We start from the raw sequence: 26,062 nt of genomic DNA, 5'->3' as shown, positions 1-26,062 counted from the left end.
GATATTACAATCAAGTGTCTATAGTATCATTGCAGGAACATAATGAAACAACACACTAGACACCCAATAATGGTGCTGCAACAGAAACTCAAGGAAGTATGGCAACATTGGTCGCGGAGATCCAGGCAACATGTACCTAAGTTAAACTAGTGATTCAGGGAGGTCAAGCGCATACCTGTACAATGTGGTGTGGGTGCGGTCCATGTAGCATTGGCCTGGCATTGAATAATTGATGTACCGTTGAGTAGAAAACCACTATTACACTCATACTGGATGACATCAGTATAGGTACGAGCAGTAGTGTTACGTTGTCCATCCACTGGTATACCAGGATCAGTACATTGTATAGGTGAACATACAGGAACACTGCCAGTCAACATACCAACACCATTATTACTAACATCAACTACACAACGACGAACAAGATCACCACCAGTTAGCTCATGACCAAGGTCACAACTAACGTTCAGCACGTCACCAAATGTTATTGGTTCTCTCACGTATGAGCTGTAGGTGAACGAGGTAGGACTATCAAGTGTACAGGTTACAGGATCGCAACTGCCCTGGAGGATGTCCGCACCGCGCGGAGTCCAGGCGTACGTCCGCTCACCCATGGCATTAGTACACTGGTAGGCGGCACTCAGCGTAGTAGTGTTCAACGCAACGTACCCGGCTCTACACTGTATGATCGCCGTGTCGCCATACTCCATACCCGCACTGCTAGCTGTCATGGAGTTCAGGATGGGCGGCAGAGGTCCGCAGCTCACGCGCCGACAATCGGGCAGCGGCCACAGCGAGTATGACGCGTCGGCCAGGCACAAGGTGGTGAGTGCGTACACATCCGGCATGATCTCGTAGCCTTGGTTACACGTCAGCGTGATGTTCTCCTGGTACACGGCGTCGGGTTGCGAGAGCATAGCGTTGTCAGCAGTCACTATAGGACACTGGACAACTGCACACAAGAACAAGGGAAAAGAACAAACAATAGCATTTCCACCCAATCCAACAGCTGGAGTCAAGTCACTGAGATAGAACCAAAACTAAGGATGCCTAGAGACTATTGAGGAACGTAAGGAGTATCGATGTTGCAGACAATACCACACAACAACACAATACGTGGGGGTTTCAAGCTTTTTAAATTCCAGAATCGATCATTGCTCTCATAAAATTAGTGTCTCCGTGCTGCATCTACCACCCTGTGATAATCAGGCATGGTGGTGACTTGGCATGAGCAAAATTCTTTGGTTGTGTTTCTACACACAATTGAAGACCGGAGGTGATGCGGATGTGCGAACTTTACTTTTTACTTTTACGCTGATTGCTTACGGTGGATTTAGCCTACCGAACAGATACAAACATTGAATGGAAATAGCTGGGTTGAAATGACATCACTTTGCATATTTGGAAGGCAAAGACCAGACAGAAGCAACCGCTTACATTACCGCAAACTCTAACAAACTTACTAGTACATCCAGGATGATCTTCATCAAACTCTCCTCCGTCAGAGCATACAGTACTGCCTGCTCCTGCTTGCAGTACATACCCTAGGGCACATCTAAACGACACGTTGCTGCCGAAGTCATAGTCCGTGCTTGTGGGCGGCAGCAGTTGAGCTTGGGGCGGTAATGGTGGCGGGTTACAGCGGATTCCTTGAGCACAGACAGTAAAAATCATTCAGGGTCAATTATTCGTCAACGCACTCAAATGGAAATACATGGAACTTGGTTCAACATGGCTGCATACCCCCCCCCCCCCTTCCAAACACACACACACACACAAACACACATATACACATACGCATACAAACACAACAAATACACACGCACACGCAAACACACAAACACACTCACACAACGCTCTGAAAAATGCCAACCACCTTACTCGAACAAGTAGGAACTGTTCCATTCCACGTCTTGTCGTCCTGGCAACTAATCATGGCCGACCCAGCAGTCATGTTGTAACCGTCGAGACAGGAGTAGATGACATTGCTGCCAAACGTGGAAGAGTTTCCACGGCGGGCAGCGAACGGAACCTCAGGAATTGCACCACAGCTGACAACGGTGCACGCCGTGACGGTCCGTGACCATGTGGCATTACCGAGACAGACTGCGTCAGTGCTGCTTATGTTTGCGCTGATCTCGTGGCCCAGCCAGCAGTCTATCTGCACGACATCCTGATAGGAGTACGCTGTGGCAACAGAACTCACGATACCATTTCTGACACTCCCGTACAGAGGGCATTGAACTCCTGCAGCAGCAGCAGCAGCAGCAGCAGCAGCAGCAGCAGCAAACCATGCAGACAAGACAAATTATCAAATAATCCAACAACTGTTGTGATTCCATATATCCTCACCACACTCTCCAATCAATCAAAATTCAGATCACCTTATTCTTTGTCAGTGATTGCCCGGTGTAGCCCGGAGACCGTTTGGAGGGTGTTCTATAGAGTGTAGGCTAGTTACTTGGACGCCCGGGCACTTTTACACACACACTCTCTCTCGAAAGCATTACCCCCCCCCCCCCCGCACTTTTACACACACACTCTCTCGAGAAAAGCATTACCCCCCCCCCCCCCCCCGCACTTTTACACACACACTCTCGAGAAAGCATTACCCCCCCCCCCCCCGCACTTTTACACACACACTCTCGAGAAAGCATTACCCCCCCCCCCCCGCACTTTTACACACACTCTCTCGAGAAAGCATTACCCCTCCCCCCCCCCCCCCGAACTTTTACACACATGCTCTCGGGAAAACATTACCCCCCCCCCCCCTCCCCCCCCCCGCACTTTTACACACATGCTCTCGGGAAAACATTACCCCCACCTTCAAACACAACCAGACTTCTACAAACAATGTTCGTTAGACTAGCTATCACTCATAGCATCCTTCACAATCTGCACATCATGGAGCAATAACACGGTGATAAAGGAGAGAGGTTGGTGCGACTTCGGCGATTGTAGGGGATGCGTGTGTTGCTCCCTATATGGGAGCTCGCGGTTTTCCTGCCGACTTGAATTCTCACTTGACTGACTCACGAGAGTAGAAGAAAAACGCATACCGTATTTCCCCGAATGTACAGTTGTGGCAAGTGAAATCCGACACTTGCCATAGGGGACAGCGCCTCAAATGGACATCAATGATGTAATGCACTGCACCTAATTTGTACTATAGAGCCGTAAGCATCCCAAACAGGTCAAAAGGTCACAGCTTAGATACACACAGTTCACAAACATGGTACACATAAGGAGTATTGGTATCCAATTCCCATTCATTTTTGCCAGTACCTTTTGAACCTTGACTGTGATGAGTACGAATTCTGTCATCAGACAGATAATGGTGTATGCAGCACATGTACTGTACGTATGCAGGGCTGCAGAGGCTGCAGGGTGCACGGTGCAGTCCCTTATGCCAAGTGTCGGATTTCACTTGCCACAACTGTATGTCGCACAATTTTACACTCAATTTCAAGGGCAACGAAGGCTTACAATCGAGTTTTACACCCTACCTATATGACTATATTTGAAGCATATGGCTCAATCCTGAAAGGTGGGTGCGACTTAAAATCGAGTGCGACCTATAATCGGGGATGTGTGGTAACTGTTGCATAGTCAGCATTCACACTTACTGGTGCATGTGGGTGCAGCACCGTCAAAGTACCCGGGCATATTCAGCTGGTGAACACAGCGCTGACTGGCATCGCCTTGCAGCTCATAGCCATGGTCACATGACCACAGCGCGGACTGGCCTGCACTCAATACCTGTACGGAACTAGCGTTGTGACCGCCATTTGCAATCACGGGTAGACTGCTGACATTGCAGGTGACAGCTGTACACAAATGATAGCCAAGAAAAGCCAAAACTGAGTTAGAACGCCAAAACTGCTAACAGAATGTGTCAGTGATCAGCATTGCATACCAAGTTAGCGGTATACTTCACCAGAGAACGCTATTGTATCTGACCAGAAGTTGGCAGCACATGCACACAGACTGTTATTGCAGGGTAACGACAGGGAAAGCGAAACACCGCCAGCCTACAGACATAGACAACACAGCAAACATGGGCTCACTAGTTTCCACGCACAATGATGCTGTGTGCCTTGGTGCTGCGACCCATCATGCCTTTTACGCATAGCCAGATTCAACACTAACAGCAAAGGTTTTACAACACACCATTTCACCCCAGCAACTTCAAACTAGACCCGTCACGAGGGAAATATTTTGCAGGGCTTTGACTTAGCTCACCGTGACATGCAGGTGCAGGGTTAGTCCAGCTGCGTTGCTGTGAACAAGTGGTGTTACCATCTCCTTGCAGATAGAAGCCAGCATCGCACGTGTACGTGAACACGAAACCGTAGTCGTAGAATTGACTGGCAGCGGTGGTTGCACTGGTGGTGCTAGTGCTGGTGGTGGTTGTACTGGGGGTGGCGAGTGTACTGGGGCTGTTGGTGGTGCTGATCGAACTGCCGGTTGTAACTGGACCGGTGGTGGTGATGCTAGCTTGCGTGGGTGACAGTGATGGATAGGCTGGCAAGTCCGGGCTCAAGCATATTACTCCTGCAGAGCACAATAAGCAGAACAATTCTCCGTCAGAACATCACAAACACTCCGGTGAGCCGTTCAGCAGTAACACACTGCCACAGGCATGTGCTTACACACCTGTAGCAGGAAGAAGTCTCGACGTCCGCTTTGTTAGCAACTGACGTTACGCAAAGGGTGAAGATCGTAGCTGCACTGGTGGGTCGTCGTAAGCCGAAACAGTCAGCTTTCCCCAATGTGTGCGAATACAGGGGGGGGGGGGGTATGCGTACTTGCGTGTATACATGGGTGTGAGTGAAAACTACTCATCACCGCTTCCAACACAGAGAACAACCACACGTGGAATCCGCAAACCTAGAAAACCTATTTTGAACTCACACACTGTTACCATTGAACACACTAAGCTACCCCCCCCCCCCCCCCCCCAACCTCACCCTGCACATGTACTTACTATTACAAGTGGGAACGGCATGCGTCCACATAGCGTTGGACTGACACGTCAGCATGCTTGCCTGGGCACCAAGATCGTACCCAGCACTACACTGGAATGTCACCGTATCGCCGAACTTGTTCCCGCTGTACGCAAAGCCACCGTTGTCCGGAGCGACGACCTGGGGACACGACACCCGGTCGCAACTGGGGCTGCTTCCCGACCACGTACCGTCGGCCTGGCACGTCCTGGTCCAGTTTCCGGAGGGGGCATAGTACCCGGGGTCGCACTGCCCGGTGATGGTATCGTTGTACACACCCATATCGCTGCTAAGCATGCCGTTTGCTATGACGGTCAGACGCGGGCACGTGACTATAGAACAGTTCGGAGTACTGGCGGACCATTGGCCGTTGCTTTGACACGAGACGGAGAGCTTTGGTGACGATAGCGGCCATTCATAGCCGGTTTGGCACTGAAACGTATGCACATCACCATATTCACTACCACTTCCGGTACGTATCGTGTTGGCACCACCGGATGGGAACAATCCCGGGCACGAGACACGCACACAGTCGGGCAGGAACGGTGGAACCCACGTGTCGACAACACACGTTGATAGCGTATTGTTACTCTCGTATCCCACGTCACAGACAGCGGTGATGTTGGACGCGTTCAGAGCTTCCACGCCTGGCACGTACATGCGGCTGCCATCGAGAGTTGTGACGGCGTTGCCTGGGATAGGGAAGCTTGTGTTGCAGTATGCAGCTACATAGGACAGCACAGGGAGACAAAATGAACGTGGGTATCAGCAGTGGATAGATTAGAGATAGAAGCCAGCACTACACACAAAATCTCCGAATAGAACGTCAGCTATAAATGCCGTGCGTAACTCAGCAAAGCATAAGTATATACACACGCTCTTCTGTGTAGTCATGGGGTTGGAGGGTGCGGACAACCCCCGCCCCTCCTCCTCCCACAGCCATGAAATATTGAAAGAAAACGCTTGCTTAGACATGTGCATTTATGTGTGCTTGCCTGGGGATGTCGGTCTATGGTATATTGTGTAAATGCCCCCCCCCCCCCCCCCCACCTCTTTAATGTTCCGGGGATGGAAGAGAAGAAGACGGGCTGCCTCGTTGCTTGAAGCAAGAGACAAATCGGAGAACAAAGGCTTAATATAACAGCCTAGATACATTCACAATGTCAGGTTACACACTTACGCAGGCATGTTGGTGTGTCGTCACTCCAGTTTCCATGCTCTGAACAGGTGGCAACGACTGCCATCGGCAAGTAATGCCGTCGATCGCACTGGTACACGATGCTCATCTGGTACTTGAACACACCAGAGCTAGAGGTCGGTGTGTAGTAGCCGTGTTCGGGTAGCGTTGGTGCAGGACACGTCACAACTAGGCAGGACACATACAGCAGCAGTCAAAGCAAACAGTGCAATGAGTCAATACAGTGCAATGTGATCAGAGTGAAGAGATCATAGTGGTGTCCCTGCTTGCTGGCCGGTCTAGGCTGGCTAAATGACTAAAGGGGAGAGCATGCACCATGACAGAGAAACACCACATGCCAATGGGTTCAGATACTTCCCGGTTGGCAGCAGCAAGAATGAATTATATCTCATCAGTTTCTCTTATCCTTGGATATCCATATTCATAAAACAGTTTGTGTTTTTTGCCAAGGTAGGGGCAGGGTTTGAACAACAAGACCAGCACAGAGATGTCGCGTCCCCGGCTCACAGTGACCGGACCCCGAAATCACTACGAGCGGCGACTGAATATAGACGATTAGACGTGTGGCCTCACGACAAGCCCAACACAACCCAGGGGCCAACCAATATAGCTGGCTTGGTCCAAGTAGTTCAACCCCACACGATCAACAGACAAAGACTGTTAGTTTTACGTTGTGAGTACTGTAGTATCAAATCCGAGCTCAAAGTAAACGAAGACAGAGAGCTGAGACCGAGTCTCGACTGCTAGACTAGACTAGACTAGACTAGACTAGACTAGAACTGAAGTAAAAGAGAGAATGAGAGCTTCTTTTATAGGGTGCTTCAGAGATATATTGGCGTGATCATGGCGAGGTAATTCCAGGAATTAGCAGAACAAGTCAAACCGGAATGTGCGCAGCCAGTCAGCAGAAATGCAGAATATACGTACGGTGATCATTCGAGAAGAAAGAGAAAGAAAGACATCGAGAGAAGAAAGACCAAATTGGGACGTGGGGAGCCCGCTCACCCACGTTAGAGTACAATGTGAGTATATGAGGGTCACGTTGGGGAGCCCGCTCACCCCACGTGCCATAGTTCAGCGGCTTCTTATGGTAAGTTCTGCTGCATTCTTGGTCTTGCTTGCGTGATACTCTGACCTCTTGCGCGGTGACGGTTTTGGTTCTTGCACACGTCTCCTGCCTTGCACCTAGCTCTTGATATACAATGTCATATTAGCAAGAGTCCATAACCCAAGAGTATGCAACTGTGATTATGGGTGCATGCGCGGCGCGCTGCCTTCATTACGTAACTTGCCTTCATCACGCTCTGAAAGCATGCATTCAAACTCTCAATTTCTCGCACGAGCCCATCCGTTTTTGCTCGATTCGTTCCAGTACCTACACAATCTCTGAATTCTGGCACGTGAACTCCAGTTCCGTACGAAAGTTCATTTCAAACTAGAGGGAAAGTGCGGTGTTTGATTTTCCGCAGTGCGCGGACTGCAGCTGAATGATGTAATGAAGGCAGCGCGCCGCGCGGTTGGCCCATAGAAAAGAGATCACAGTTGCATACTCTTGGGTTATGGACTCTTGATATTAGTCTTGGCTCTTTGCACGAAGCACCGAGGCATCGTGGAAACCTGTAGAACGTCGTAGTGACGTGGTTTTGCACAAAGCCTGGGGTCACATTTCCAGGAAGTGAAGAACTTCCAGGAAACGTACAACGCGAGAACCTACCTGACCAGGTTAACCGGTTCCGGCCTTGGATCCCATAACGTGTCATGCCAAGAAGGCATGTCACCTACGTGGGAAAGCGCGTGTCGCTCAACCTACATGCTAAGCACGTGGGACAAGACACTGGCCAAACCATGTTGTACTAAAAGGGCGTGACAGCTCAGCACAGAGCTGCTCACTATGTAGATCCTGCTATCACAGGACTATCAGGCAGCAGTTGTCTTATTCTGGGACGTGACAGAGACAATCGTAGAAGTACTCACTTTCACAACCTGGCGGTGTTGGCGACGTCCACTCTCCTGTTTCCTGGCATGTTTGCACCGTGGGTACAGGCACTGATGACGACGATGATGATGTGGAAGTTGTGCTTAGTTTATAGCCAGTGTGGCAGGAGTACGTTACGCTGGTTAGATAGTCCACAAGCGTACCGGCTGCAGAGTGCAGGGTTCTGTTCGAGTGAGAACCGAGCGATGGTAGAACGCACTGCACAACTACAAGATACAACACAACAAACACACACACACACACACACACACACACACACACACACACACACACACACATGAAAATGCCAACCATGAATTCACACTGGAAAAAGACAAACTGGTGTGAAAAGACAACAAAGCACATATCCAGGCATCTCCAGACTTCTCGCCACCATAAACAAGCAATGCGTGTCAGGTAAAAAACACGAGAAGGAGTTGAGCTCACACCCTCACACACTTGCTCCCTCTAACTCCTAAACGAAATGACTGCAGGAACAAACACAGTAAAAAAGCAATGGAGGCCGAGTACACCAGATCCTCTGTTGGAAATGGAGAGCGTTCTAGCCAATACAGAAGTTTCTGACAGAGCAGCACGTTGTCATGAATCTACTTACTGTTACATGCTGAATCGGTACCATTCCATTGACCAACTCCTCCGCATGAGCGTACTGAGGATCCACTCAGAGTGAATCCCTTGTCACAGCTGAACGTGGTGATGGCTCCAAAGCTGAAATTCCCTCCGTTCAGTTCAGCACTGCCATTCACAGGACTCAACAACACTGGACAATCTATCAAACTACAGTTCAACACTGATGATGAGGAGGAGACAGACCAGGAGCCATTTGATAAACATTGTGATTCATTATGGCCATCGACAACTTCATAACCAGTACGACATTTGTACTTTGTGACACCGCCATAATTGGTCGACGTCACGGATAGTTCAGTATTTTCTCCACTGGGTGGATTGCCACAGGAAACAATGGTACAGTTTGGAAAGGATGAATTCCAGGTTTGATTGTGTTGGCATACAACTGAGAGTTCATCACTCGTTTCATATCCCACATCACATTGAAAACGTATCACACTTGTTACTGTGTTGTTTCTACTAGTGCTACTACGATGTGCATTGCTATTGTCTACCATTGGACACTGTTTAGGAACACAGCTTGGTGTGGAGCTGTTCCAGGAACCATCAGATTGACAGAACAATACACTGTTGCCCACCAGATCAAAGCCAACAGGACAATGGAACATCACAAATCTATTGTAGAAGTGTTCATCTCCATTTCGGCTGATGTAGTCACTGTGTCCAGGATGATCACAGTTCCGAGCTGCAGCAAACAACACAGGACAGCAGAGAACATAAACAATTTAAAGGCAAACTTTAAGTTGATCGGGACTAACAACTGCCTTACACCAGACCCTGACAATAATCGTTTTAGAAAGCACACGTACTGGAATCCTAGGAAGTATGGATGTCCCAAGGCAAATTAAAATGTTTGATGCGTGGAAGATCCGAACGAAATATGGTTGAGATCTGACATCTCCGGAACTGTTTCCTAAATGAGACATACACTATAGCCTGCACCTGGAGCTATCCCTCAGTTCAAACTGCCTTCAAGTAAGATCAGGCACTTACCTGTACAATGCGGTGTGGGTGCAGTCCATGTAGCATTGGCCTGACATTGAATAATTGATGTACCGTTGAGTAGAAAACCACTATTACACTCATACTGGATGACATCAGTATAGCTACGAGCAGTAGTGTTACGTTGTCCATCCACTGGTATACCAGGATCAGTACATTGTACAGGTGAACATACAGGAACACTGCCAGTCAACATACCAACACCATTATTACTAACATCAACTACACAACTACGAACTAGATCACCACCAGTTAGCTCATAGCCAAGATTACAGCTACCGTTCAGAACTGAACCGTAGAACACCGGAACCGATACGTCAGGATCGTAATGAAAGTTTGCAATAGTCGTTGGCTGTGTGCATTGGACTGGATAGCACCCAGACATGTAGAGATCTTGACCATCTGCTTGCCAGTTGTAGGTACGGGATGATGCAGTCCCGTCACATGTATAGGTAGCCATCAGAGTACTACCGTCGCCCACAAACCCACTGTCGCACGACAGCTGCGCCTTGGAGAGATACACCGTGCTTGGTGCTTGCACACTGGACCTGTTCAACGCGGGCAGTGGACCACAGTCTACTATCTCACACACAGGCAACGACTGCACGGAGTACGACCCGTCGGCAAGACACGTGGTGTTCGCGGTGTACACAGACGGCGCCAGCTCATATCCAATGTTGCAGGTCTGCGTGATCACGTCGCCATAGGAGCCACGTGACGTCGACAGCGCGGCATTGGCCGCCATTAGCACCGGGCAAGTCACAACTGCACACAAGAGGAGAAACAGAAGCGGGAATTGAATGTCTGTCTCACTATGACAGTTCTCCTTCGGCACCTCTTCAATATTACTGGAAGCAGCTCAATGCTGATGATGTAATCTCAAAATAACTAAAGAGAACTGAAGTGAGGTAGAGAGACCAAAGAGATGGCCCAACGACCGAGAGTAGCCTAATACAGAGGTGATCGCAAACCGAAACAGCCACGTAAAAGATGCACGACACGGCTCTTGAGCTCAAGCTTACTTGTGCATCCTGGGTGATCCTGCTGAAACGTGCCATCGTCTCCACACCGGGTTTGATTCCAACTGGCCTCTAGCAGGTATCCCACTTGACATGAATACTCTACAGTGGTATTCCAGTCATACACTGACAACATAGGTGTTACTAGAGATACTGGTGATGATGGTGATGATGATGATGATGGTGGTGGTGGTGCAAGACATGTGATTCCTGTAGCAGCATAGAAAAAGAGTGGACACATGCACACACACGCGCACACACACACACACACACACACACACACACACACACACACACACACACACACACACACATACACACACGCGCACACACACACACACACACACACACGCGCACACACACACACACACACACACACACACACACACACACACACACACACACACACACACACACACACAAGCATAATGTGTACTTCAAACATTCAAATCAGCAGCTTATACAGCTGCAGCAAAACAACACTAGCCTGAAACGGAAACACACTGATCAACACTTACACACTGATCAACACTTACTCGTGCAAGTAGGGACTGTCCCACTCCACGTCTTGTCGTCCTGGCAACTAATCAAGGCCGACCCAGCCGTCATGTTGTAACCAGGGAGACAGGTGTAGACGACGTTGCTACCATACGTGCTCAGGTTGCCCTGAGGATCAGCAAACGGAACAGTTGGGATTGGTCCGCAATCGATAATGGTACAGGCCGCGACATTGTGCGACCAGTTGCCGCTGCTCAGGCAAGTAGCAATCAGACTGGTAATGCCCAACTTAACTTCATGGCCGACAGCGCATGTGATGGACACCGTGTCCTCGTACCGATAATCGGTCTGCAGCGGCGCCGTCACTGCATTGGCCACTGTCACGTATACTGGACACGCAACACCTACAGAATACAGACAAACAAAGGAAAAGCAACTCGGGAATTCCAATCTGACAACGGAATCATCATGACTACTCAACATGATCAGACTGAAGCCATCCAGGAGCCATTCACAACCTCACCCACATCACCATCGCCACAAAACAGCCAGTTACACAATATTATGAAGTGCACAAAAAATATGAGCAAACCTGTGGGATGACGCAAGCGTTGCACTTTTTTTTTAACAACTACAATGCATCAAAAGCACTCCGGCAAGCACAAAAACCTATACGGATGACATCACAGTGACCGGGCGCGTGGTCTATAGTTCAAACACACCTCCAGAACATCACTGAAGGTGCATCGTAATTTTCTTCTTTTAAGTCCCACTGCAACAGACGATCAATGGAAAAAGAAACTCCACACGCGGCCCTCATCACTACACCTGCGTGCCAGAGCACATAGCAATGCACATACCCTGGCCAGTAGGTATACCCACACACAGTCACAAATACTCACGTTCACAGCGAGGTGTTGCTCCACTAAAGTATCCAGGTCGATTAGTGTTGTGTGTGCATTGCTGTATTCCACTACCAGGACCAGCAGCAGTGGTATTAGTAGTCTGTAGTTCATAGCCCTGATCACATGACCAGACTATGCTCTCGTTGTACTGGAGAACGGGCGTGTGGGCACGGCTATGGTTGCCATTGGAGACCGTCGGCAAGGACGACACATTGCACTCCACGGCTACAAAGCAGAGGAGAGAGATAGAGACAGACACACAGACAGACAGATAAACCAGAAAGTAGTAAGTCGGGGATAAACGTGACATGGTATTCCTCTCCCTTCTTTTCAAGCCAGTGTCACATGCTACGCAACCAAGCGGAGGAAGCATGAAGAAATGTTAAGAAGTAATAAGAACACTATCTCCTAATTCTGATCTGGAGCGGCCACGGGAAGGGTAGTAGAGCAAGGACTGTATTGGTCAGTGATACGCATAATCCCACAGTCAAGCCGCAATGCCAACGACTCCAACCCTCCCCCCCCCCCCCCCCCATGCTGGCACATTGCCTGCTAACAAGTTATTCAACATGTCATGCGTTTCGGGAGTACTAATATGTGACCAATATCAAAGCTTCGAACAGTCCAAGATGAAACTTCTGAACTTCAATGATCAGACATGTACAGCATTCCCAGTCTTGTACGGCATTCCCACAATCCATTCCCCAGTGCCACCCCCGGTTCTACTGAACTCACCATGACAAGTTGGTGGTGGATTAGTCCAGTTATGAGTTTGAGAACAAGTAGTGTTGTTTGCACCAATCAGATAGTGACCAACATCACACACATAGCTGTACACGTGACCATAGATGTACACGTGGCCATAGTCAAACGATGCCGTAGAGACAGGTAAACCTGTTGCATCGTCGTCCTCGTCATCTCCAGACCCGGCGGAGGAGTAGACGATGTCTGGAGGTGACGGGCATGTAACGCCTGGATGTGATATGAAGCATAGGGATGCGGACAAGCACACATACACACACACACACACACACACACACACGCACGCACGCACACAATATGGAGATGAGCAACGGAAAGGAAACCACATCACGCCATTACGGGGCCGCTAGACGTGCGACCAGATTTCCATGTCCACGACAGTAGTACAGGACTGGTAGGAGCACTCTCAAATAAACAACACAATTGGTCTTTAGAGATAATAACTTGGGTGGACACACGCATTCCCACAGCACTGGAAACCCAAGCCAGTTCAGCTAAGTTGCGTTTCGGCACATGCATGGCCATCGTCAGGTGAAAGAAACAATGTCCATGTAAAACCCACACATGAGAAGTGTATATACCGGGTGTAGTCATCAAGACAGCTTCGGTCTTTGTGAGCTGAGTGCATTGGAACCAAGTTGATGAGTGAGATTATGGCATGGCACCCTATTAGGTGATGCCGAGGATATGCTACGGCGACAGCAACTGGCAACTGTTGCCTTTGGTAAACTCTGGACGCTGTGGATCCGTAGGTCGCTAGTTTCGGAGGATCTCCGCATCCGGCTCTATAATGCCTTTGTACTCCCTGTACTCTGCTACAATTGTGCAACATGGGCACCAACGAAACAGCAGCTGAGCCGTATTGAGGCCTTCCACCGAAAACAGCTGCGGGCGCTAATCAGCATTGTGTTCCCGAATCGGATTAGGAACGAGAGGCTCTATGAGCGTACCGGCGCGGTTCCTCTCGGCATTATCATCTTGAGAGCTAGGTGGAGGCTCTTTGGGCACGTCCTCCGGCTCCCGGCTGACTCCCCACCATCACTGGCCATGGGAGCGTACTTCGCAGAGCCTCGCCCAGCGGGCTGGAGGGGACGACCAAGACACACACTACCAACGCTACTACAAGATGATGCCAAGCGGATTGGACTTTCCTTGTCAAGCAAAGTCGATCTGGAGGCGTTCCGTGCCCTTGCTGCTGACCGAAGCGGTTGGGTGGGCATCTGTGCCCGAGTGGTGTCGGCACCCTAGTTTTTGTCTTCTTTTCGCATATTTCTTCTTTTTCTGAAACTGTTATGGTCTTTTGTATCTATTCGAAGTGGCTTATGCGAACATTTTTGGCTGGTTTGCATGATTTGCATGCCCATTAATGCAGCTGCAGGCCATGCTGATGTCTACGCGAACAAGCACATAATAATAAATAATAATAATAATAATATGAAACTTAACTCTCCAGGGAATCCCCGCGCCAACACAAACAGAGGTCAGGAACAGTTGATGCCATGGCAGTGGTCAAAGCAATGGTGGCAGCAGTGGTGAGAGCATGGTGATGGTGGCAGCAGTGGTGAGAGCATGGTGATGGTGGTAGCAGTGACAATCGTGATAAGGACAGAAAAGCATGGCCATTGCCGATGTGGATGACACAAATCCGGTGTTTTACAGGCCGCCATTGACATGACCGTGAACAGGAAGAGGAAAAGTAGAATGAACAACGACTCAATAAGCATCTCCACACTGTAACCTTCCCACTGCAAATTGCACCCATCAAGGCATCGAGAGCAAGTCTGTCAAACAATAGCGCCCTGTCGTGCAAACCCTACAGCACACTGTAACTGCACAAGAGCAGCTAGGCACATTGAACACAATCACAGTTCACACGGGACTTGTTTTCTTTCACACTGCCATGTTCTGTCCTTATCTATTGCAATAACCCGGCCTGGAAGCGTTTCCAACCCAAAAACCGGTGTGCCTAGCTTTTACTTACACAGACACACAATCACAGGAAATCTCCAGGGGTTCAGTTTTGACATACATAATTATCAGTACCGTACTACGAGCGGCTGCATTAGGATAATTCAAAGCTACGGATACAGTGAACCTGTCAACGCGATCACCACCTGTCCTAGAGGACCACTGAAACCTGGATCAAGGATTGCTATTTCCCGTAAAATGACCCTGGATAAGGAGACAACCTGGTAACAGAGACCACGCTTTTCAGGTCCCTTGAGTGGTCATCTTGGACAGATTTCACGGTAATTCAAAGTTGAGGCTTGGCAACTTGAGGTTCGAATTAAAGGGAGTCTACTTGTACTTACGTAAACACGTGGGAAAGCTGGATGACCACGTCATGTTCGCCTGGCAAGTCAGCATTCGTGGCTGACTCCCAAAGTCGTACCCGGCGTCGCAGTAGAATACCACCTCGTCACCGAACGAGTTGCCTTGGTTACGCTCTGTTCCGCCGTTGCTCACTACGGGAACGCTGGGGCACTTCACCCGGGCGCACGTCGGGTCCGTACCCGACCAAGTGCCATCAGATTGGCATGATCTTGACCAGTTGCCTGACACCAGTTCATACCCGCTATCGCATTGCCCAGTGACGACATCCTCAAACACGCCTTGGTCCGAATTCCACAATCCTCTCGCAACTGACGTGAGCTGTGGACAGGCCACCCGAGTGCAGTCGGGTGCAACAGCCGACCAGGTCCCATCGTGCGCGCACATTATGCTCAGCGTTGCCGTCGACAACGCCCACGCGTAACCACGGATACATTCAAACGTGTGTACGTCCTGGTACATGTTGCCCGAGCCTGTTCGCGTGGTGTTGGCACCGCCCGACGGAATCGAGGAATTGCAGCTCAGCCGCTGACAGTCTGGCTGGAAGTCGGGCACCCATTCGCCCAGCGTACACGCAGCCGACGCAGTGCCTCGGTTGCCAAAGCCCAGGGCACACTGCGTGAGGATCGTCTGGCCCTCGGTTACGGTCATGTTGGTCTGAAAGTTACCCGGTGCTGCGCTTGTGATGGTCGTGGCATGCACTGGCGGTGGGAAACTTGTGTCGCAAGTGTAGGCTGCAGAGATAGAGAGAAAGAGAGGAGCAAACAAGAGAAGGCCAGGGATGAGCTGATCGTAAACAGCAGGAAGAAAATCGAGCATGTGGCCAGCTGGCAGCAAAACATATGAGCCGCAATCAGCGAAAACGACCCTTAGAGGTTTCGTAATTTTTTCAAGAAAAAGGTCGATTTGTGACGTTCAACGATTTTTTGATCGCGCTGCGAACAGCGCGACGAGTTCTTCTTGAACTCCTTGCTTGAATTTATTTGAAGTTAGTTAGTTGAAGTGGTGTCGAGTGGCGACTCGAGTGTTCCTTGATCTTGTTGCGATGCCTGCGGACGCCAGAGCTGTTCACAGAGCACACGCGGAAGTCATTGTGTACTGCTAGCTCGAGCCTGGTGGGGAGTGGATGCTGAAGTAGCCGCTGAAGTTCAGAGTGAGGATGAAATGTTCTTTGGTTCCGACATCGATGTCAACAGCAAGGCCGAATCGCAGCCGTCATCTCCTGCTGCGTTGCGGCTCAAGGTGGTCGATGACTCGTCAGAGTCGGAAGATGAGGAGTCATCACCTGAGATAAATTCTAAGTCTGGGGCTAGTGACGGCAGCGACGTCGTGTCGTCAGCTGCGGAGGAAGAAATGGAAGACATTGCGGAATGACTGCACGCAGGATGCAGCTGCAAAATAATAAGTCGATCATGTCTCCGCACTCTTCAGCTATTCTTTGTCATTCTAGCTGCTTACTGCACTATTTCAAAGGCATTACAGCTCCCTACCCACCTTAGAATACTGAATATTCATTGTACACATACATCGTATACATACATTGCACCAATTTGGAGTACATCTTGTAAATTGGTGTATACACCCGTTTTGAATCGGAGTATTGAACTTTTTCTTGGCTGAGGTCCTTCAGTAGATGTGTTTCGACAAATTTCTAACCAAAAGGAATTTTGAAAAATTTGACCCTAAGGGCTGTTTTCGCTGGTTGAGGCCCATATAGAACTCTGAATGCACGGTGCTGCTCAATGAAATCCAAACACGTGAGGCATGTACTCGACGGGCGTTGTGCATCCCTACATCTGCAAACACTGGGCTGAGAACTGGTGGAGGGTGTACGCTTGACTCACTCGATTGGATTTCATTGAGCAGCACAGTACGTGTCACATTTTCCCTTACCAATACACGTGGGTACTGCCGTAGACCAGTTACCATGCTCAGTACACTGTAGCGAGGTGATACCGACGACGTAGTAGCCATAGGTACACTGATACGTCACGGTGTGCTGGTACTTGAACGTGTTGCCATGACGAACTGAGTTGTTGACGGCGCCGGGATCCTCACAAGTAACAACTGCAGCGAAAAGGAAAACATATATCCAGGGACAGAACGGTTACCGTCATTTCGCAACTTTTTCGGTGTACTCTTATTTTCGTTACTTTCGGTGCATCTGTTTCATACGCAAAACTTCAGTAACCGAACAAACACTAAGGGCGCGTTTGGTTGGTACGAACTAGAACAGGATTCACCAGAACAGCGCGTTTGGTTGGGACTGCACCTGTTCTGGGTCGGCCAGAACATGTTCTGCTTGCTCCGGCCTCAAGGCCGAAGCAGACCGAGCAGTTTCACTTTTTCACAGTGAAACCTGGCGGGAACATCGATTTCGGTCCCAAATGATCACGTGTATACGCTTTTGGGTTGGACTTGTCGTACCGTACACAGTGACCATGGTGACCCATACACATTTTGAAGAATGTACCAAGTTTGGCATATTTTTCACGAAAATATGCTCTGTTTCTGGAGTACCGTTTGGTTGACATGAGGCTGCTCCATGTGCACCAGCTGTTCGATCCTGTTCTAGATCGTACCAACCAAACGCACCCTAACACTCATCGTGCAGTATTCTGTTCTCGGGGTTCGTGGTTTCTCATAAAAACAACAACAAAAATCACTAACACTCATCATTCAATAGGGAACTACTTCTCTGTACCTAAAGTTTCTGTTCAAGCAACGCGTGTTTGTGCGTGCGTGTGTTTGTGACTTGAGCAAACGGAAGCTGGAAGTACAATCCTCCCCGCACCAAGCAATACAACACTGCCGGCAAGAGAACACCCGGGAGAGTACAAGAATAGCTCTGATAGGCTAATGCCCCCTCCTTTGCATTGGCTTCTGCCATTGGACGGTGAAATAATATGAAAATAAAATAAAAACTGGCAGATTTGTGCGAATGATGTGCTGCCAGACTTACTTGTACAATATGGTGTTGCTGTGGCGGATGTCCATTCTCCCGTCTCTAGACACTGCTGTGTGTGAGTACCCACTAGTGTATAGCCAGTCACACAGCTGTACACAACACTGCTGGAGTAGTCCAGTAGAGACATGGCTGTTAGATTGGGTGTTCTCAGTGTGTGCTGCGGTAGTGATGGTACAGGACATTGTACAACTGAATATCAGGAAAAGGAGGAAGAGCAAAACACAATGCCAGGCCAGTCAGTCAAGGGCAAAGCACCTGCAATACAATAAGACTCGGATGGAGAGCCAAGGATTCAATTCAAACGAAAGGACCGCATTGTTACATGTTATCCGTAGTTTGTGTCCAACACTAACAGTTATAAGTAAGATGTTGTGTAGTCAGAAGGTGCAACAGCTAACACAACACTGACTGATGTGATACTGACATTCAACCACCTGACAGATAACAAGCAATACAATAAGAATAAGAATGACACTTTACTTGGTCACTTCCTGCTTTTTGCTTGTTTTGTGGAAGTACTGTACATCAGGGAGCCCTACATATGTGTAGGGCTCCCTGGCAGTCAATGCTGTTACAGTGCGCGCAAATCTACCAAACACGGCCTCTACAATATGTACTCTCATGTCACCAAAGCCAGCCAAATTAATAATGACCAGCGATGATGAGAACCAGTCCTAACATTGAGATAAAAACCCAATATGATGATCTCCACTCAACAAGGATTTCAGAACACATGCCAGAAACCGGGCATAGTCATGTTTTCATCTTGTACATGCATATCTCCGGCCCACAAGCACTGTTGCGGTTACAATCGACTCACTTTGACATGTTGCATCTGTTCCATTCCACTGGCCGATCCCAGCGCACTCTCGAACAGCAGAACCATGCAGGGTGAATCCCTTGTCACAGCTAAACGTGGTGATGGCTCCAAAGCTAAAATTCCCTCCGTTCAGTTCAGCACTGCCATTCACAGGATTCAACAACACTGGACATTCTATCAAACTGCAGCTCAATACTGATGAGGGTAATGGCACAGACCAGGAGCCGTTGGATAAACACTTTGACTCGCGATGGCCATCGATAATTTCATATCCAGTCCGACATTTGTACCTGGCCACCCCGCCATAATCGGTCGACGTCGTAGACAGTTCTGTATTTTCTCCACGGGGCGGATTGCCACAGGAAATAATGGTACAGTTTGGAAATGATGAATTCCATGTTTGATTGAGCTGGCATAAAACTGAGAGTTCATCACTCGTTTCATATCCCACATCACATTGAAAACGTATCACACTTGTTACTGTGTTGTTTCTACTAGTGCTGCTACGATGTGCATTGCTATTGTCTGCCATTGGACACTGTTTAGGAACACAGCTTGGTGTGGAGCTGTTCCAGGAACCATCAGCTTGACAGAACAACACACTGTTGCCCACCAGATCAAAGCCAACAGGACAATGGAACAGCACAGATCTATTGTAGAAATGTTCATCTCCATGTCGGCTGATGTAGTCACTGTGTCCAGGATGATCACAGTTCATAGCTGCAGGAAACGACACAAAAATTACAAAATCATTACTGAAAAGGACAACGAAATGCAACCGATCCGCCCGCAAAAAAAAGAGAAAACACAGATTGAGGCCAAGACTCCTAGCATGAATACAGTTTCATTGTTGAAGCAGCTTCCAGCTTACCTGTACAATGTGGTGTAGGTGCAGTCCATGTAGCATTGGCCTGACATTGAATAATTGATGTACCGTTGAGTAGAAAACCACTATTACACTCATACTGGATGACATCAGTATAGGTACGAGCAGTAGTGTTACGTTGTCCATCCACTGGTATACCAGGATCAGTACATTGTATAGGTGAACATACAGGAACATTGCCAGTCAACATACCAACACCATTATTACTAACATCAACTACACAACTACGAACAAGATCACCACCGGTTAGCTCATAGCCAAGATTACAACTACCGTTCAGAACTGAGCCGAACAGAACTGGAAACTGGATAGATTGCAAGTACATGAAGTTGGAGATGGTAGACGGCTGGGCACACTCCACTGGCATGCAGCCTGCAGTACGAATATCAATGCCGTCCGCTCGCCAGTGATAAGACCGGTTTGACACAGCACTGGTGTTCTGAGTACACGTAAAGGAAGCAGACAATACGCTGCCTGCCGCTACGAAGCCATAGTTGCAGTTCGCACGGACCTGAGAGCCAAACAGAGCTGCACTAGCCAGCACCGTAGCATTCTGTATTGGCTGCAGCGGCCCACACGAGATCTTGGCACACGTCGGCAGAGGAGACAGAGAGAAACTTCCCGTCGCCAGGCATCGAAACTCAACAGTGTAGACCTGCGGCTGCAGTTCATAACCCACGTCACACGTTAGAGTAACGTTGTCCATGTACACTGCCCGTGAGTGCGAGTACACACCATTGTCTGTAGCCAGGACTGGACATTGGACAACTGCAGCGGGATGAACACAATACAAACACTTCACAGTCAGTACACACACGGAGATACACACCATGGAGAGTCCAAACAATTTGCTGAATGAGATACTTGTAGAACGGCTCCCTTGGAATTCCGACCGCCTTTCGGACCGGGGAGAGTGGGGTGTCATTTATCGAGCTAGTGTGATTTGTGTAATGACTACCGTGCCTGCACGCTTATGAGGAGAATCCGGAATCGAAAAAGTGGTCATATCGGTGACTTAGTCGGAAAGCGAGGTTCCACAGAAGAAGACAGCCACAGTTATAGCCCAAAGACGTAGGACGACATGTAAGATATACACAGGTGACTTTGCTTCTGTGCATAGCACGCAGAAAAATCTACACCACTGTCGGAACTGATATGAAACAATGACGCACGCAACCACATCCCACGAGCGGGGTCAATAGGATTAATATATGCCAGTTGCAGTAAAGGCAGTGAATGGTTCACACCATACTCCCCATACGTAGGACACATAGGGCATTCTTTATAAAATGGAGCTACCCAGCAAAGAGGACAAAGAAAGAACTCCACAACTACTGCAGGCGCATTGACGACTGCGCCAACGGGCAGGCCATAGACAATAATAGTACTTACTATGACAGCCGGGATGTTCCACAGTAAACAAACCATCACTATCGCACTGTGCGTGTGTAATGGAGGGTGTAGTGAGCAGGTATCCCACTTGACATGAATACTCTACAGTGGTATTCCAGTCATACACTGACAACATTGGTGTTACTAGAGATTCTGGTGATAATGGTGATGGTGCAAGACATGTGATTCCTGAAGAAGAGCACAGACAAACACACAAACACACACCGGCAACACCACACACGTCAATTCTCCGAGTACACAGGTGCTATCAAGCCAATGCTTTATGACCAGTCAAAACGTTTAGCAGTGAGACACTGTGCTAGTGCACAAGCCTGAATCTCCCAAGGAGGGAGTTGTTAGCACAGCACGGCCAAGAGACCGAACACTCACTTGTACACGTCGGCTGGCTACTGCTCCAGGTCTTGTCTCCATGGCAACTGATCATGGCTGCACCGGCAGTGATATTGTAACCGGGGTGGCACGTGTAGGTGACGACACTGCCGAAGGTCGTAGCGTTGCCATGGTGATCGGCAAACGGGATGCTTGGAATCGTGCCGCAGTCGATGAGCCGACAGTCCGGAACAATCACTGACCATGTCATGTTGGCGAGACAAGTAGCCGTGGCGTTTACGACGTCATTGCTGATTTCGTGATTGTCGAGGCACGTGATGGAAATCGAGTCCTGGAAGCGATAGTCGGTCTTGACGGGCACCACTGCTGCATTCCGTACACTAGGATAGACAGGGCAATGTACTCCTGGAGAGAAGATGTACAGTAGACAACACACACAATGCATACACATACATGTAGGTGATAGGTGACATTGGACATCACAACTAAAAGAACAGCTCACAAGTTTATAAGAAAATTGGCGGTGGGACGGGTAAAGATGGTACGTGAAAGTAACAAAAAATAAAGAAATATAGATTGAGTAAAAGAGTGAATCCCCTGACAGAGAAACAGAGAGACAGAGACAAAGAGAGAGAAAGACAGGCACACACACACACACACACACACACACACACACACACACACACACAGGCACACACACACACACACACACACACACACACACACACACACACACACACACACACACACACACACACACAGGCACACACACACAGGCACACACACACACACACACACACACACAGGAGAAACACAGAGACAGACACACACACACACACGCACACACACACGAAAAACAGAGAGACTGGAACTTACTTGTACAGTTTGGAGCATCCACATCCAGATGACCAGGCATGTTGGCTGCCTGCACACAGCGCTGCACTGCACTACCAACCAGCTCATAACCCATGTCACATGACCAGGTCACCTGACCACCATACTGGATGGTTGCCATGCCAGTGCTGTCATGGTTACCATTGGGCAGGGATGGCAGTGTAGATATATCACAGGTGACAGCTGGTAAATAAAGCAACACACAAGGGGACAAGAGTAAGGATCAGCTTATGAATTTAGCAGCTGCAGACGACAGAGTTCATTCTAATTCACTCCTGAAGACAAACAGATTGACGTGAGTTACAGAGCAGGAAGAAAGGCTCTCAAACAACAATTATTTCAAAGTTTAAGTTCAATACAGGAAAGTGACAGTGACAGCACTTGCCCTGCACTCAGTGCACATGTACTGCACTACACATCAGCTCTGACAGATCTAGCCACCCTTACCTTGACACGTAGGCGGCAGGCTAGTCCAGTTACTGGCCTGCGTGCACATGACGTTCTGAATGCCCAGCAGCTGAAAGCCGGCCGCACAGTGGTATGCATACACAGCGCCATAGTCGTATTGTGTGGTAGTCGGTGCGGTGGTGGTGGAGAGTGCGGGGGTAGAGGGTATGTATAGAGGTTGATCTGGCACAGGACATGTTACACCTGCACAGGAAAGGCAAACGCAATCGGAAAAAAAACAAAAACAAGAAGGAAGAAGGACACGGTCAAATGTTTGCATTGCATCAGTCCACTGTGCGTGTGGCCTGATTTCTCGCATTGCCAGGCCATAAAACACAACAAACGCCGTGGCAGCGTGCATGGTAAGGTACACATGAACATAATGAAGAATATTATTTATCATGCTTTCAACTCTGCTCTCTGCGGACGTGGAAAGTAAACATTTCCCCCCGGCACCGTGAACAAAGTAATCTTCCATAGGACACGTCTTAATAGAGACCAGAGGCTATTGTGACAAAACAGAGACTCAAAACACAGGTATGCGACTGGTCAGTGGCTGGAGTAGGCTACCACAGGACAGCTTGTGTAGGGAACAAGAACTGAAGGAAAGACTGTCAACTCACGTTTACACGATAAGAGAGATGTGGTCCAGGTGCGATTAGCCTGACAGCGCAGTGTGGACTCCACCGGCGTGTTCAGTTCGTAGCCAGCATCACAGAACACCACCACTGTATCGCCATACTGATCGCCGTCAAACTGGCCAAACCCGCCATTGGCCGGGGGAGCCAGCCCGGGACATCGTACCCGCGTGCAGACCAGGTTCGAGCCGGACCAGGTGCCGTCCGCCTGGCAGGTGCGACTTAGATCACCGGCGATAACCTCATAGCCTGTGCTACACTGACCAGTGGAGATGTTTGTATAGATGCCGGTGTCCGTGCTCAGCGCCCCGTTGCTGGGTGCTGCGAGGCGAGGGCAAGCCACCGGGTAGCAGTCCGGGACAGTGCGGGACCACAGGCCAGTGTGTAGGCACTCCACACGGAGTTCGGCGGATGTACTCGACCACGTGAACCCCGTCGGGCATGCGTAACGATGCGTGTCGCCGAACAGATTCCCGGCGCCGGTACGGACCGCATTGGCACCACCCGCCGGTAACGTGCCATTGCACACAATGCGCTGGCAATCGGGTGAGTAACGCGGTACCCACTGTCCACTGGAACATGTCGCCGTTAGGCTACCACCAGCATCGCTGTGGCTGAATCCCAGACTGCACTGCGTGAAGATGGTGGCGCCCTCGTGCACCGTTGCGCCCGTCTTGAATGCTGTTGTGCCTGATACAGTCGTCGTGGCATTGGCTGGCGCAGGGAAACTGGTGTTGCATGTGTAGGCTGCAAGCACACGGTAAGAAACAAAGGCACAGGAACACAATTGTAAAGCACATCCAAGAATCACCAACACAGACAAATAGAGAATCAGCGCATTACAATTGTGTGGCGACTCGGGCCATAAGCACCTTCATCACTCCACTACACTGTACACTGGCAAAGGTCATCACACCACTACACTGTACACTGGCAAAGGTCATCACAGACCGCACACACATACAGTGAAACTGAGTATAAGGTACCTCCGAGGGGGCGCAACATCTCTACTATATACCCGAGCCACTGGTGTATCAGTACGCAGGGCCATCGGAAAGTACCGTATTTTTTCGGAGTATAGTGCGCACCCCCAATCTTCATTGGGGGTGCGCACTTCAATCTTCATTGAAGTACATGCATTTCATATTCAGAGCATAGTGCGCACCTGTGATTTAGGGCCTAAAATAGCACATCTAAAGTGCGCACTATACTCCGGAAAATACGGTACTTTTCATCCGATGCAAAGAGAAAGTATGCTATATCCAGGGTACTATATACTGAACTGGTTCACTGCACAATGTAGCTATGTAGCTATGTAGCTATGATGAGCAATGCCACTGTTCACTGTACAATGTAGCTATGATGGGGAATGCCACTGTTCTCCATGGAAGCAATGCAGCGCACAACAGTCAACCCTGCAAATAACCACCCTTGATTGGCCATCGTGAGAAAAGTGTTGTCATTGATTGGTGAGGTTAAAAGTACAGGATCAAGTGGTACTTGATCTGAAGATAATGTTGTGTTGAATTAAAACAATTCGACTCAGTCGGTAGAGCATGAGACTCTTAATCTCAGGGTCGTGGGTTCGAGCCCCACGTTGGGCGCCAATGTTGAATTCAAACAATTCGAACAACAGCCGAGCAGAGATTGAGTCTAGTTGTCAGGTCTTCAATCGTTCGAGTGCAAGAGTCGAGAGAGAGTTGAAGAGAGAGGCAACGCAATATAAAGGGCCTGGGTAGCTATGGCAAACATGGACGCGCAAGTAGCTACCCAGGCCAAATGAATAATGCATGAACTAATAAATTATATGAATTAATATATTGTAGTTACTGGTGGGCCTAACAGTTGCTATTCGCAAGTTGTTGGAATATCCGAGGTTGTTACTTAGTATTTGCAAGGTTCACCGTATTCACTTTGTGATCAGGGATCGAGTCTTACCTATGCAAGTCGGCAGTGGAGCGGACCAGTTGCCATAGTGACTGCACGTGATGACGTCCACGCCTCGCAAATAGAAGCCGATAATGCAATGGTACGCTATGCTGCTCTGCCAGCGGTACACACCAGTGCCGTTGTGTATGCTGGCTGGAACTACGGCCGGAGCTGGACAAGTGACAACTGAGACAACAACAAAGGAGAGAATACAGCCAGAGAGAATGAAAACACTGATGAGAAACCACAGGTTGGAGGACTTTAAAGTTTAAAGATCGGCAAAGACCAGAAGAACTCAAGCCATGGCACCATTTCAAAGTGCGTGAACTATCCAATAGCTAGGAGTGACAGGGTGAGTGCTATGAGAAAACTTGGAAACCGTGTCTACTC

The 26,062-nt window shown here is 49.1% G+C and overlaps 3 protein-coding genes across 3 annotated transcripts; all 3 read right to left on the bottom strand.

Annotated features, from left to right (window-relative positions):
* Positions 1-10: 10 nt before the first annotated feature.
* LOC135820083 (sushi, von Willebrand factor type A, EGF and pentraxin domain-containing protein 1-like) lies at positions 11-10,292 on the bottom strand. Its single transcript, XM_065333389.1, has 10 exons — positions 9,824-10,292; positions 9,270-9,515; positions 8,179-8,406; positions 6,187-6,372; positions 4,988-5,731; positions 4,243-4,554; positions 3,627-3,827; positions 1,882-2,247; positions 383-952; positions 11-18 (listed from the first exon to the last, which is right to left on the bottom strand). Exons 1-10 carry the CDS (start codon positions 10,290-10,292, stop codon positions 11-13), a joined length of 3,330 nt encoding a protein of 1,109 aa, XP_065189461.1.
* A 678-nt stretch (positions 10,293-10,970) lies between these two features.
* On the bottom strand, positions 10,971-17,954 carry LOC135820082 (sushi, von Willebrand factor type A, EGF and pentraxin domain-containing protein 1-like). Its single transcript, XM_065333388.1, has 7 exons — positions 17,930-17,954; positions 17,241-17,414; positions 15,329-16,081; positions 12,990-13,226; positions 12,252-12,479; positions 11,504-11,753; positions 10,971-11,061 (listed from the first exon to the last, which is right to left on the bottom strand). Exons 1-7 carry the CDS (start codon positions 17,952-17,954, stop codon positions 10,971-10,973), a joined length of 1,758 nt encoding a protein of 585 aa, XP_065189460.1.
* Positions 17,955-19,849: 1,895 nt separating this feature from the next.
* On the bottom strand, positions 19,850-24,324 carry LOC135820081 (CUB and sushi domain-containing protein 1-like). The gene is made up of 8 exons (XM_065333387.1): positions 24,310-24,324; positions 23,729-24,278; positions 23,106-23,309; positions 22,641-22,841; positions 21,804-22,169; positions 21,414-21,602; positions 20,191-20,789; positions 19,850-19,855 (listed from the first exon to the last, which is right to left on the bottom strand). The coding sequence occupies exons 1-8, from the start codon at positions 24,322-24,324 to the stop codon at positions 19,850-19,852; spliced, it is 2,130 nt and encodes a 709-aa protein (XP_065189459.1).
* Positions 24,325-26,062: the final 1,738 nt, after the last annotated feature.

Source organism: Sycon ciliatum, chromosome 6, assembly GCF_964019385.1.
Source record: "Sycon ciliatum chromosome 6, ocSycCili1.1, whole genome shotgun sequence".
In the NCBI taxonomy this organism is placed as follows: Eukaryota; Metazoa; Porifera; class Calcarea; order Leucosolenida; family Sycettidae; genus Sycon; species Sycon ciliatum.
Note: the sequence above shows the minus strand (reverse complement) of the source record. Positions and strands in the feature narration are given on the sequence as shown.